The sequence below is a fragment of the Rhyacophila brunnea genome, unplaced genomic scaffold, assembly GCF_057557595.1.
Source record: "Rhyacophila brunnea isolate RB1 unplaced genomic scaffold, BYU_Rbru_1.0 scaffold_20, whole genome shotgun sequence".
NCBI lineage: Eukaryota > Metazoa > Arthropoda > Insecta > Trichoptera > Rhyacophilidae > Rhyacophila > Rhyacophila brunnea.
The window spans coordinates 11,760,079-11,773,840 of record NW_028232860.1 but is presented as its reverse complement, the minus strand read 5'-3'; the positions used below and the strand labels follow the sequence as shown (position 1 = coordinate 11,773,840).

At 34.4% G+C, this 13,762-nt stretch overlaps 2 protein-coding genes across 3 annotated transcripts in view; one reads left to right on the top strand and one right to left on the bottom strand.

Moving 5' to 3' along the window:
* Positions 1–3,686, bottom strand: part of LOC147071197 (tubulin polyglutamylase ttll6-like) — a 31,941-nt gene extending 28,255 nt beyond the window's left edge. The window contains exons 1-2 of the mRNA XM_085948083.1: positions 3,616–3,686; positions 3,312–3,475 (exon numbers count right to left, since the gene is read on the bottom strand). Coding sequence (XP_085804209.1) covers positions 3,312–3,338 — 27 coding nt within the window. The 5' untranslated portion in view covers positions 3,339–3,475; positions 3,616–3,686. The remainder of the gene's footprint in view (positions 1–3,311; positions 3,476–3,615) is intronic.
* Positions 3,687–4,256: 570 nt separating this feature from the next.
* LOC147071196 (trishanku-like) lies at positions 4,257–12,362 on the top strand. 2 transcript variants are annotated; one of them, XM_085948081.1, is made up of 3 exons: positions 4,257–4,579; positions 8,536–9,874; positions 11,766–12,362. In XM_085948081.1, exons 1-3 carry the CDS (start codon positions 4,403–4,405, stop codon positions 11,996–11,998), a joined length of 1,749 nt encoding a protein of 582 aa, XP_085804207.1. In that variant the 5' UTR covers positions 4,257–4,402; the 3' UTR covers positions 11,999–12,362. The 2 variants fall into 2 exon arrangements, with proteins under 2 accessions (XP_085804207.1, XP_085804208.1); XM_085948082.1 differs by lacking the exon at positions 8,536–9,874 and having other exon boundaries at positions 11,766–11,948.
* The last annotated feature ends 1,400 nt before the right edge of the window (positions 12,363–13,762 follow it).

Sequence of the window (13,762 nt, the reverse complement as noted above, 5' to 3'; positions counted from 1 at the left end):
CGCCAGCGAGTAGCGAGTAAAGTAGCCCGGCTTTCAACTTTCCTCGGTAGATTGTTTACAATCTGCTTGCTAGCTAGTTCGATGATGACACTGGGCGAGTTTACAAGCAGAATGTAAATTTGCCAGCTTGTAGCTTGTAAAGTAGCTCAATGTCATCGAGCCTTTACTGGTATTTGCGATTTTAAATGTGTACCTTAGGACGGCTTTTCGGTCATTTTATGCCCTCAAGTACCACTGGATCATCACATTCACTCAGCGAATACCCTATTTACGAGCCATGTGACCGACCCATCTACATTTAAGGGTTTTGAGATACTTAATTAGGAATGTTGTATATTCTCTGTATAACCTAGCCGAAAAGAAGGTTAATATTGAGCCCTATTATTATGATATTATTGGATTGATGAAATTATTAAGATTAAGGTTATAAAGATAAATGGTTATAGTTCGATGAAATTACGTGGCTGAAGTACAAGGAACCAAAAAAAGTATATTGAACTTAAGGAGATATTCATCTAGCAGTGTATTAAACAGACTGATGATTGATGATGATTGATAGATGACCTTTTTTGTATAGAATGTAAAGATCTTTATTTAATTTTAGAATAAAATTTCTGAAGGGGTCAACAACAAACGCATCCTTGGACGCTGACCATCGCCAGAAACAACCGATCTTTCAAAGAGAAGAAGAAAGATTGAACACACCAGTGAAACCATCCAACCAGGAACGGTGGTGCTAATCCACGAGTACGATATACCACATCTTAAGTGGCCGATAGGCATTTTCTTGAAGGTATTTACTGATAGGGATGCCATCATTGATATACTACTAGATGAGGAGTTCTCATACAAGTGTCATTTTAAAAATGTACCACAAAAGAAGATATTACGAATATCGTCTTATAATATTTCCTTGTAGGTATAATGCGTTAAGACCGTTAACATGGATTCCCGAATTTCACCCGTATTGCCCTGGCTGTAAAACTAAATTTGCGTTCTTGGAATAGTGACCCTAAGGGTAGTGGATAAGGCGCTGGCCTTCCACCCGAGAGTTCTGGGTTCGATTCCCGGTCATGACAAAAACATTTATGTGTTTTTCTCAAAGCCTGGGTGTTTGTGATTGTTCAAAATTACTAACAAACCACCTTGTACGAAAAAGCAAGGACATGGTTATTAATAATTCAAAAAAAAAAAAAAAAAAAAAAAAGGGTGTCTGCAACCCAAAGCTTGCAAGCTACCAACATGTCTGAGCGGACAGAGCAAGTCGTCATGCGCTGACTATTAGTTAGAGTAAGATGCAAGCTAGATCGGCCTTAGTGTGTGGCCTCAGTGACGAGCGTTGTGCAGAGCGCAGCGCGCAGCGTGGAGGACAAACACGTGTTACGCAATGCAGGTGGCCTTACTGGCTATGAAAAACAGCAGGGGTGTTTGTGTTTGTTACGGCGCGCTGACGAGCGCGCGCGCTCATGACAAACCAGTTTGAAATTTAACAGCGTTTACTTCGGCGCGCAAATTATTTTCGTTATTCGGTGGAGGGAATTAGCAGTAAAAATCGGAATTGAAGGAAAATAATGTTTTTATTTTTTAGTATAAAGTTCGTTGTATTATTAAGTATTTCATTACAAATTTATTCAGGCCGGAGTTATTCTGTTTTCCAAAAAATAGTTGAAAATTGGTTTCTTACATCTCGCGCTGTGACGGAAGAACTGTTGTTTCGTCTATTACCTGAGAATTTATTCGTAGTTGATTCTGTAGGAATATTATTTATAATGTAATGATTTTATTTAATTATTTATTTTATTTATTTAGAAAAAGAGTATTACGGCATTACAGCGATTAGCCAATGCGCCATAATACATAATAAATACAAAATTATAAAAATGTCTTAATTACAAATAACAACTAATATAACAAGAAAGCAGAAAAAACAGCATGTGTTTATGTAAATATTAAAAAAACATGATATATACAATTATAAATTTAACATATTTAACACGTTTACTAACATTATATAGTTGATAAAAAATAAATCAACCTTTATGGTGCCATCAAATAAGTTAATCGCATGATACACAGCATCATGAAACATAACATCTGTCCTGCGACGAGGTATCATGAAAACCGTAGAGTTACGGGTAATATTGGTGGGAACATGAAAATTAATATTTGCCAGTATTACGGATTGTAAATGAACCCACGAAGAAGTAAAAAGAAATGCTTTAAAAGAGCAATCATTCTTCTAGTGGACAGGGATTGCATTGAAAGCATACCCAGAATAAAACGAGTCGGGAAATTCATTTTATTATCATTATCACAAGGAAAGAACCCGTATGTTCTTAAGTAGAGAAATCTAAGAAATCTATTGTGGATGATAATCAAAATTGCCTTCAAGATCTCTTATAACATTGTGTAAAATGCATGTAGCTATTATTATTAGACAAGCATGTTCCACGTTCGTTTCTATCGCTTTACTTAATATACACCTATTTGCATATAAACTCCCAAGAACACATTCAATACACTTCCGTACGCGAGAGAGCCAGAGTTATTAAAATTTTCACTTTGGCTAAACGCTCCAAACGCTCACTGTGCACTAAGGACAGATCAGAGAACGCCGCACGCTGCGCTGCGCGCCGCGCTGCACGCAACGCTTACTGAGGCCGTACACTTACTCATAATTATTGCCAGGTCGTTTTCGAGACAAATATTAAGTGAGCTTATATCGAGTTTATAAATATCTGATATTAAAACAGTAAGTTTTAACACTGGCCGAGTCGCTGAAAATCGGGTGTCATTTTAAGAAGCATATGATTCATCCAGTAGTATATCAATGGATGCCATGATTCAAACGGTACCTGTAAGAACCACCGAAGTCGTCTACAAACGATCCAAAAAAATTCATTTTTAAAATAAAGGTGCCCATCAGTACATAAGTAGGTAACTTTATATTATTTTATTTATTCAGCAATAAAATTAAGATGATAGGTATATTATTCTAATACATAGTTAATCAATAAATAATATTTGGCATGTTTTGGTTAAAACAGCTGACCAATGTGTCGCCATTTTTTTTTGTACTTATTACACAAAAGAATATCAAAAAAAATTAACAGCTGATTGTAAAAACAATGACGAGATTATTGTCTAGCTTTTCGTTGGGTGACCCCCCGGTTTGGAAAGCTTTGCGATTTCAAAAAATGAAACCTAACGCGAATAATTGGTAGGTACGGTATCTAATCTAAAATAATTCAACAAAATGTCTTAAATCTAATTGCAATCAATAGTAGTATTGTCATAAAAAAATGTCTCACTTGTACACCGTATATTTTTTGAACCATTTCTGAAATGACATGATGCACAGGAATTTTTCGCCGAAAGCAGTTCACAGCTGCATGATATCGAGCGATTACTTCGCCTGTTTGACTTTGACGTTACAGTCTGCTCATTTGTGTAAATCATCGAGTGGCATGTATCTCTGAAAAAATAGTGCAATATAATAAATCGCCAAACTTACTTTTACACAAACATATCTAACTGAAAACCTTCGTAAAAGATAAGGCAGCTATTTTTATTAATATATTGATCCAAATACATAGAAAACTTCACTATAATTACCAGAAAATCGATGTTGCGGATGCGCTGTTTATGAAATTTTGTACATATTGTTTACTAGAATTTTCATTTTTAAATATCTAGTAAATTGCCATACACATTTATGCCAGTTTCCCCGAAAACTAATTTATTTTAAATAATAATAGTATTTATCTGTGCTTCGCCAAACTTATAGTAATGTGCATGCCTATGCTGTACTATCAAATATAAAGCTGCAAAAAGAGACTTTGACAATTAACTCGTTTGACAAAAATAAAAATACTATAGGTACATTTAAAAAAATTTATGTAATTTAATATATTGAATAATATTTTTATATGTTTACTTATATTATATTACTTCTTCAATTTTCTTTATTGGTGAAGTGCTATTTGCCTGTATACTCTTTGTGGAAATGATATGTGTTAAATGTGTTTTAGGGTTTTTTGTTGAGATACAATTCTAGACTTCTACTACACTATTTTTTCTCCTAAATCAAGCAAAACCATCTGTAATTAATATTTTTTATATAAAATTTCTTATTATTTATAAATTTATGTTATAAATAATTTAAATAGTATTTACACTAATTATTATTATATTATTATCAGCACTTTGCGTGATGGCAATAACATTCCATACCCGCCGCCAAAATTGTCAAACTTGACATGACATTTGATTGTGGACAGCCGAACAAAATGTTGTAAATCGACTCATTTATCTTAGTATCTGTAAAGTATTTTAAATAATAATTCCGGTGCGGTATTGTATATTCCGATTTAAAAGAGAGAGCTGCTATCTTATTCATAAAATGTCGCAATCGTTCGATGAAGAGTTTCATTATTGTGATAATCACGATGTCGTTTTAAAAGCTGGAAACAAACGATTCTTCGTCGAAAAGAAAAAAATATCTGAAAAATGTCAGTATTTCGAAGCCATGTTCAGTGGAAATTTCGTGGAAAACACTAAAGATGAAGTCGTCATCGAGGTAATTAGTTCTGTTAGATAAACTCTGATTTTTTTACAGGTGACAATAATAATCATTAAAAACAATATAACATTCGGGGCTTGCGTGTTTGTAATGTTTCACCATCTTTATCACCACTCTTCGAACAGAGGATAACCATTGAATGGGTCACAAATAACTGACCTGCATCAAAAAACATGCTCTACCTCCCCAAATATAGTATAGCTTAATCTTCATGGTATAATTTGGCAACCCGAAGATTCATTTTATAAAACAACTGAATAAAAAATAATCATTAACGTTGTACACCCTGACAACTATTTTTAAGCTTCTATTATTAAACATAATCTTTCAAATAGTCACAATAATATTCTCATAAATGCAAAGGTAAGATATTGCACCTAGCTCTGCCATAAGCTACGATTGCCCAAACTAAAGTGTGTCTCAAACTGCCTTACATTTTCGTGGTTGACAGTTAGGGATTGTTGAAGGCACCACATGGTATAAATATCGTACACCCAAGATGTAAATTATAAATAATCACTGTCATGGTAAGATCACATGTAAATTGTACCTATTCAGTTCGCCGAATACATTATCGCCGTGAACTTTTGTACCGGCAACCGATGGCAGAATAACAATAAGACCAAATGACGCCTTGTCCGTAGAGCATTTAACCGAACGGTTATTTTGTACGTAGAATTAGTATGTTCCAATTTAATGGAAATAGATATTATGTATTTCGACATTTTATAATAAATACGGAACATTACAATGTGCAATGGGTGGAGGGAGGCTGTTGAAATCGGACATAAATAGTGCAGCAAACTAAACTTTGTCAGTCATATTTATTCAATTTCATTGAACTAAGAATACAAATCGCAGATGGTTTTTAAAATTCAACTCAACCCTGTCTTCTGCAAACCATAATAGATATTAAATAAAAAATACTCTCTATCTTTAAAATATCTAATGCCGGGTACTCATTAGCGAGCGGTAACTGTAACCGTTGCAATATACAGTAACCAGTATGGATGCCAAATAATTAGTTCGCAAACCTAATAAATAATTATTTCACATCTAGAGTTGGTTGCAGTGTCTGGAACGGTTACAGTTACGGCTCGCTAATGAGTACCCTGCTTAAAATTGTGCAAATTAAATCATACATAATTTTAGATACTGTATTGATAGAAGAATATTTTTTATCTATTATGCTTTGGTTTAGGCAGGGTTTAATCGAATTTTAAAAAATATCTGCAATTTGTATTCTTTACTGAATGAAAATAAATAAGTATGGCTGACAAAAATTTTGAATACGAATTTCCAAAAAGAAAACTGAAAATTTTCTGTGCACTATACACTATACACAAATCTCCATAGCCTACCTTCGCCCTTCCGCCATTGGTAGGTAATAACGAGTACCTACCTAACTCAAAATTCTGCCAGTACTTTCATTTTATTATAAATATTTGATTTATGGTATTCCTTCGGTAACTACATCCATTTCTCTTTCTAGTTTATTCCAGTGCTTGTGTATTTTATATTGTAATGTATATCAGTGGCGAATGATGGAGGTAGGCTGTTAAGAACGGCCATAAATAGTGCACTATAAACTTTGTCAGTCATACGTATTTGTTTTCATTGAAATAAAACTACAATTTACAGACGGTGTTGGTTAGTTTTTAAAATTCGATTGAACCCTGCGAAACCAAGCAAAACCAAAGAATAGTCAAAAAATACTCGTCCATCTATAAAATATCTAAAATTATGAAATTAAATCATACATAACTTTAGGTATTTTATAGAGTAATATTTTTTATCTATTATAGTTTGGTTTAAGCAGGGCTTAAGACGATACTTCGGTGAAACGGTAAATAATTTTCAACTATAGGCGCGATGAAATTTTGGACGCTGGTAATTGGAGAGCGAACGTCGAGGTGTGAATACGTCAATTTGTTTCGTGATGGCGACGGGGGTATTAATTCTTAAATCGTGTAAAGATGACTAAAAACGTTACCCATTTACTTGAAAAAGAAAACGTGTCAATGAATATATTATTATTGTTACTAATAGAACAATAAACAGAACATTAAATGTACACATGTTGGATTTATATGACAAATTATGTTTCGTTCGGCGTGCGTCATTTGCAATCACGACCCGCAATCCGCGCATCGCCTAGCCACGATCTTTTTAGACCATGCCTCAACTGAGGTATAGCCTTAATGAATTTAAAAAAATGAACTAACAATATGTGTAATATGTATTCTTAATCCAACGAAAACAAATAAGTATGAATGAAAACGTGAGCGCAATTTTGTCGTATCGCCCAAAGTATACCAAAACTATTAAGGTTTGGTTTAGGCAGGGTATAATTGATTTTTAAAAGCTAACCCAACACCATCTGTAAATTGTAGTCTAGTTCAATAGAAACAAATATGTATGACTAACAAAGTTTAATGTGCACTATTTATGGTGAATCTTAACAGCCTACCTCACCTCCACCCTTCGCTACTGATGTATATAAATAGTGAACTGCATATTATGCACAATTTACCGAATAGGCTATGGTAGAACTGCTTAATCACTAATGATGCGATTTCTTCCTGTGCGTACAAAGTAGGAATGTATTTTTATTGTCTATTGTTTGTTTTTTTATTTTAATAACCATGCTATTGTTTTTTTCGGATAAGGGCAACTATTGTTGCTATTGTCGTCTGTGCTTACTTCAAATTAGGGATTACAATACCGGTATTTCAAAACCGGTATTCCAGTATTTATGAATACCGAAATACCGGAATTTTTAGTATTAAGAAAGCACACTCGTTTAAGTTTTTGATAATGGATTATAAGTTATGTGCTGCTAAAATGCATATATATTGAGAGAATCCAACAGAGGTGAAAAAATAATAAAACAAATTTCATCAAATATATTCATATAAGTAATTGTCGCGAATACCACAGTGGCCACGCGGCTTAAGAGCGTACATAAGTGAAACGGCAAATAATTGTCAACTATATGTAGAACGAAATTACGGCCGCGTTGTCATTCGGAGAGCGATAGTCGAGGCGTCTGCACGTCGATTCGTTTTGTCATGGCGTCGGATGAAAATATTCTTAAATCGTGTAAAGATGACTTAAAACCTTTACGTATGTACTTAAAAAAGAAAACATGTCAATGAATATACTATTATTATTACGAATATAATAATAAACATAACATAAAAAGGACGCATGTTGAACATTTATGTCAAATTATATTTCGTTCGGCTTCCGTCATTTGCACCCGCGACCCGCATTCCTCGCATCGCCTAGTCACGATCTTTTTAGACCATGCCTCAGCTGGGGTATAGCCTTAAGCGTTGGACTATCACGCCGTGGGTCTCAGGTTCGAATCCTGGGTCTGGCAAGTACACATATTGTTTTTCAATTTGTGTGTGAGTCAGGGTATGGACCTAATAGGTTGAGCAAGTGGCTGACATCCATTTCTCGTAAAAAAACGAAATCTGTTAATACAAACCTCTACTCTGTGGAGGCCCATATGATCCTATTAGGATCGGTCATGGATTAGTTAGTAGTAAATTGTCGCGATGAATTATCATAATTTTATTTCGAAATAGAAAAATGTTCAATTATTCCATAATTATTGATGACTGTACAAGCATTGAATATGAACTTTTGAGGGCTTTTGTTAAAATTATCAATATATTCAAATTATTTGTAAAAAATCACTAGTTCTACAATTATGATCAATACATATTTTAAATGTCAACATAATAAATGTAGGTATGTAGGTTTTGCTATAAAATAATATTTTTAAAAGATTTTAATAGCTACATTTTTATTGTTAAGCACCTTCTACTGTGTTTTTAATGTTTAAGAAATACCGAAAAACCGGTATTGACATTTTCATTCGGTATTGCAATCCCTACTTGAAATTCATCTTCTTTTAAATTATTATTTTTTTCAATTTTCAGGTAATATCAGCAGATACAATGCACTATTTTCTAAACTATTTTTACCACGGATGGGATGACATAAAAATGTTGGACTCGGTAACGGAAATCGTCGAAGCTTCTCATTATCTTCAAATTCCCAATTTTGAAAGCGTTCTAGACAATTTGATACCGAAAATAAATGTAAAAACTTGGTGTCAGATTTTACAAATAGCAAATCTTAACCAATTAACAAATATAAAAAATATTGTAACATTCTATGGATTGTGCAATTTTAAAGAGATTCGTAAAAATATTGAATACATTAATGATTTTCGAACATTAATTTGGTACATATCACATTCATATTTGAAAACCGAAAAAGAAATTCATGTTTTTGAAGCTGGCACTGACTGGTTAAGTAAACATAACTGTCAAGACACCAATGGTATTTTAGTTGTTCTGAGCTGTCTAAATTATCAATCTTTAGACGAAGATTCTTTGAATGCAATACTCGAAAACGATCTTGTAAAGAAAAACAGTCTAGCTGTTAATGCTCTACTCAGTATCACACATGCAATAAAAAAAATTAGTAAAACTGAATCGATACAAATAATACCAGACCAATTTCAAGATGAAATATGTAAAATGTTTGACTCAAATATTTACGACATAATGTCCGGATTTTTGAGATCGACGAAGAAAAGACGACACCCAGAAAACCCTTGCATCGCCGGAAAGACTGATGACAGATTATGTCTGCTGACATTTGATTTAAAAAATAAACAATTGACAAATTGGATAGATATAGGTGATAGTAATTTGTGGGGGTATAATATAGTGTCGTGGAATACATACAATATTATAATACTATGCGGCGAGACCAAAAAAGGAAAGAATATATGGAATACAGAAATAAGAATGTATAACTGTCTAGAAAAGAAATGGTCCATTTTGAATTCTGCACCTGTTATGCCCCGACGCCACAGCTCTTGTGTAGTCCATGACGATCATATCTATCTCGTCGGAGGTGTCGGGAAATTTAGAATATCCTTAAAATCAGTAATGAGGTACAGCCTTAGAAACGATACGTGGGAAAATCTACCCGATTTTCCCATACACTGTCAATTACCTACGGTTACTTTTCACAATAATGAACTATATGTGTCCTCGCAATTTATATATGTGCTACGGAACAATACTTGGGTGGCATTATGTCAAATCTCATGTGGCCATGATACCATATTCTCATACATGAATAGGCTTCATTATACACACAATTGGGGTGATACACTGTATGCGGTGGATACTGAAGTAGAAGACAAGGAAGAATTGCTCATAAAACACCTTAATGCTTGTGTGTCCTCATGTTGTATCTCAGGTAACGCATGAATGCCATTATGACACATTCTTCCTAAGGCCGTTTCAGACGGGACACCGGTGTCGTGATCGTATATAATATAAGAGGCCTTTGTATTCGAATAAAGGGGCTTTTGTATTATGTTTATGAACACCCCAGAGCTAATGAGTCAACGGGTGTCCGGTACACTTTTCCGTCAGCCGCTACATTCTCAAGCCACCGATGCACTTCTTTTTATTACTGCACCCAGTTTTATGTTCTAATTTATAACGCGAAATTATGCGTTGACTCATTAGCTTTGGGGCGTTCATAAACATAATACAAAGGCCTATATTATATACGAGCGCGACACCGGTGTCCCGTCTGAAACGGCTCTTAGTATACTCATTATACATTTTATACTCAATCCAAATTAGAATGGCATATATATCTGGAATATACATGCTGTCCCGCTCTGACATTTCTCTTGCGCAGTACCACAATATAGTTTCTAATATCATCAATTTTAATTATGATAATTTATACTAGTAGGTCCTACTTGAAATGCTTGTCAAATTGTGTTATTATTGACTATCGGTTTTTTTGTTGTAAGTCAAGGAATATTAATTGCCTTAATTACTAACCGACTCTCGCCAAATATTTAGTTATAACGTCTACTTGAACTTGCTAACAATTTTTATTGAACCATTTCCTTTATTCAACGAATAATTCACAAGATTTAAGAATGTAACTTGCCATAATAATATCACAGAACAGATAATAAATAGAATTCCGATAGGCTGTATTCAATACGCTACATTTTGATGCAGGGTTTTGAATGTGTGTTTGAAAGTGATACACGCATTATTCAAGTGCAATAGTGTGTGTAATACACCAATATTAAATGAGCGTCAATGCATAAACCGAGAGCAATTGTCAGTATTCGACGCATGACGTATTCTTGAAACGTGTTTAAGTTTATAAAGGATTCTTCCGGAGATCGGTTACCTGCTACTCCTTACCCGTTAGGTATTTCAGTTCCCATTATTTCTGAGCTCCCTGCATAATGTATTATTAAATATACATAATTGAAAATACTTCAGGTAGGTACCTATAATACCTAGTAGGTAATAAAAAAAATTGGTTTATTAACGGCCAACATGCTCAGCGTAGGTCAAAATCGAGATTTTATACTATTTTCAGAGCATAACCCTGGACATTCCTTAAACGTTGTAGATAATCTATTCATATAATTTTGAAGCCTTATTATCCTTTATATTTATTTTAAACAGTTGATGACTGCATAAAGTATTTTTATTACATAAAATAGTATTCTTTTAAACCTCTCGCTCTAATGTTTTAGAATATAGTCATATTTCAGTACATCCATGTGCAGTGGTGTTAAGATTTTATATGTTTATTAATTTTTAAAAGCATTTATAAAACCATTAGTAAAATTTATGTCGACATTATTACAGTGAAATATTTATGATAAAAAATTATATTGATAATCTCTATGATCCCAAATTTGACAAGAATTAAGAATTTTATTATTCAAAAAATGGGCAAGATTTACACATTGAAAGATAATTCTAAAGATACTGATTATAAGCTATGTCTTTGACCATTCAAATGTGATAAATATTCCACGAATAATGTTTGCTTTATAATAATTATTGACCTAAGAATAAGGTAGTATTTTTTTGAAATACGCCATTTCTATTGGTATTCCCTAGTGGTTAAGATACAACATACGGCCGTAGCACATAAATTGACAAACGATAAATGAAGTAGGGAGTAAGATCATGTGTTTGAACATGTACCTAACCGAAAAAAATTAATATTTTTTTAAAAATGCCCTGCACACTCTTAATTTGATTGTATAATAATTATTAGAAAGATTTATTAATATTAATGTATGTCTTAATTTCAGGCAGTCATTTATACTGTTTTACCGGGGGTCAGCTGATAGTTCGAGAAGTTGAAAACATTACGATATGTGATTTGGATGACAAAGATGTGAACAGTAGTGAAACTATATACTTCAAAGAAAATTTCAACCATGTGAATTTCAATACGACACCCGGAGGATGCCTTTGCGTACCCAATTTTGAAATTGAAGACATCCCGATAAATAATTACGGAGAACGATGGATGAACAGTTAACTGATTTCTACTAAAATAAGTCAATAATACTCAATGATCATGGGAATCAAGGTTTCTGTGTCAAGTGAGATTGTCTAAAAGTGTAGAATATCTGCCACGAATGACTGTCTCGTTCCTGAATTTAAAGAGGCACACTTGACCCTCTGCCAAACACAGCAAGCATCAAAATAAGAATGATTTGGCATAATGTTGCCTAAATATAAATGTGACTCGGACCAAGTCTTTGTATCAGCCAAACAAAAAGTGAGCTGATGTCTGGTCCTTGATTAAATTTAATTATGTATTGATTTTATTCCGTATCTCAAAAGTTAATGAGTACTGAAAAAGCCTTGAAAAATTGGATAATAAATTTAATATAACAATGAATAAAATGGTTTAATGATATTTATTTCAACAAAAAATTGTATACCTAATTTAAAATCATGTGAAATTTATGCTTGACGGCTTGATCATGGCCGCCACAAAGAGGGGGCTGACAGGGCTCTAGCCTGTGGGCTCGGCGAGGCGAGTCGACCAGATTAGTGAGATAAACACACATCACAAATTTGCTTTAATACTAAAAAAAGTCGCTTCCTTCAAAAATATTATTATTTAAAGTTATGTGGTTGTACGACACAATTTTTAATTACCGCGTACACCATTTGGAAAACGCTACTGTAGAGCGTCACACTGCCTTTATCCTTAGCGATAGGTAGGGGGGCCCGCCAAAGATCCCAGCCTGGGGGGCCCTCTTCATGATGTGGCGCCCATGGGCTTGATGGTCAAAATAGTCGACAGAGGTACCTAGTCTTATTAATTTTATTCTTCTATGGAAGGCAGCTTTTGTCTAGGGCACTGGTGACGAACCTACAGCATGCAAGACGATTTTGCATGGCACCCAAATGTTTTATTTTTACGAGAAAAAGATACCTATAATAAATGACACATGGCATTGTATAAAAAATAGCAGGCAAATACTCTTGAAGAGTAAGCATTACGTTTAATGTAAATAAATAATTGCATGGGTCGGTCTTTGGGTTTTATGCGTCATCACACCAACCTCATTAGGCAGCGGAGGAAGCCGCGCCGCGAACCTGATTGATTTACAATGCATGAGACCACTAGCGAGAGAGTGCCTCTTCTGATCTCAGAAATTTTAGTGTCAATTTGTGCATAAAAAACCAAACAATAAGTAATACAGTAGCAAACAATTTCATTTCTACCCACAAAACGACTATACAAAATAAGATACAAAAATTTGGCGGACCTAATTAATTCATAAAAGTAATTCTGGTGGACAGTTTCAAAATTGGTGGACCGAAATGTATGGCGTTATTGAAAAAAGTTATAAAGCTATAGTGTGAAATCTTTACGGTGATAGGCGGCGGCTTGGAGAATTACATCCCCTCCTCTCGCGTTTCAGTACTTTCAATACTTCGAAATCGAAAACCATAGACAAGATACAACACGAGCGCCGCCGCCAGGTCTCACGTTAAAGATTTCGCAGTCTATTATGTGTGCTGTATTTTGTAAATGGTATCTTCTTCTTCTATGGCCATATCCGCCCCTTAATTGGAGCATATGGACACCACGCGGCGCCTCCAAGAATCCCTGTCGCTCGACAGTCTTCTTGCTTCGTTCCAGGTCAAACCAGCATCCCGTAGCTCCGCCGTATACACTCTGTAGATTGTATTTAGCGGCCTTCCAGGTCGCCGGAATCCGGTCGGCTTGAAGAACAGGCAAGTCAGGTTAAAGTTCTCTTCTGGCATCCGCAGCACGTGGCCG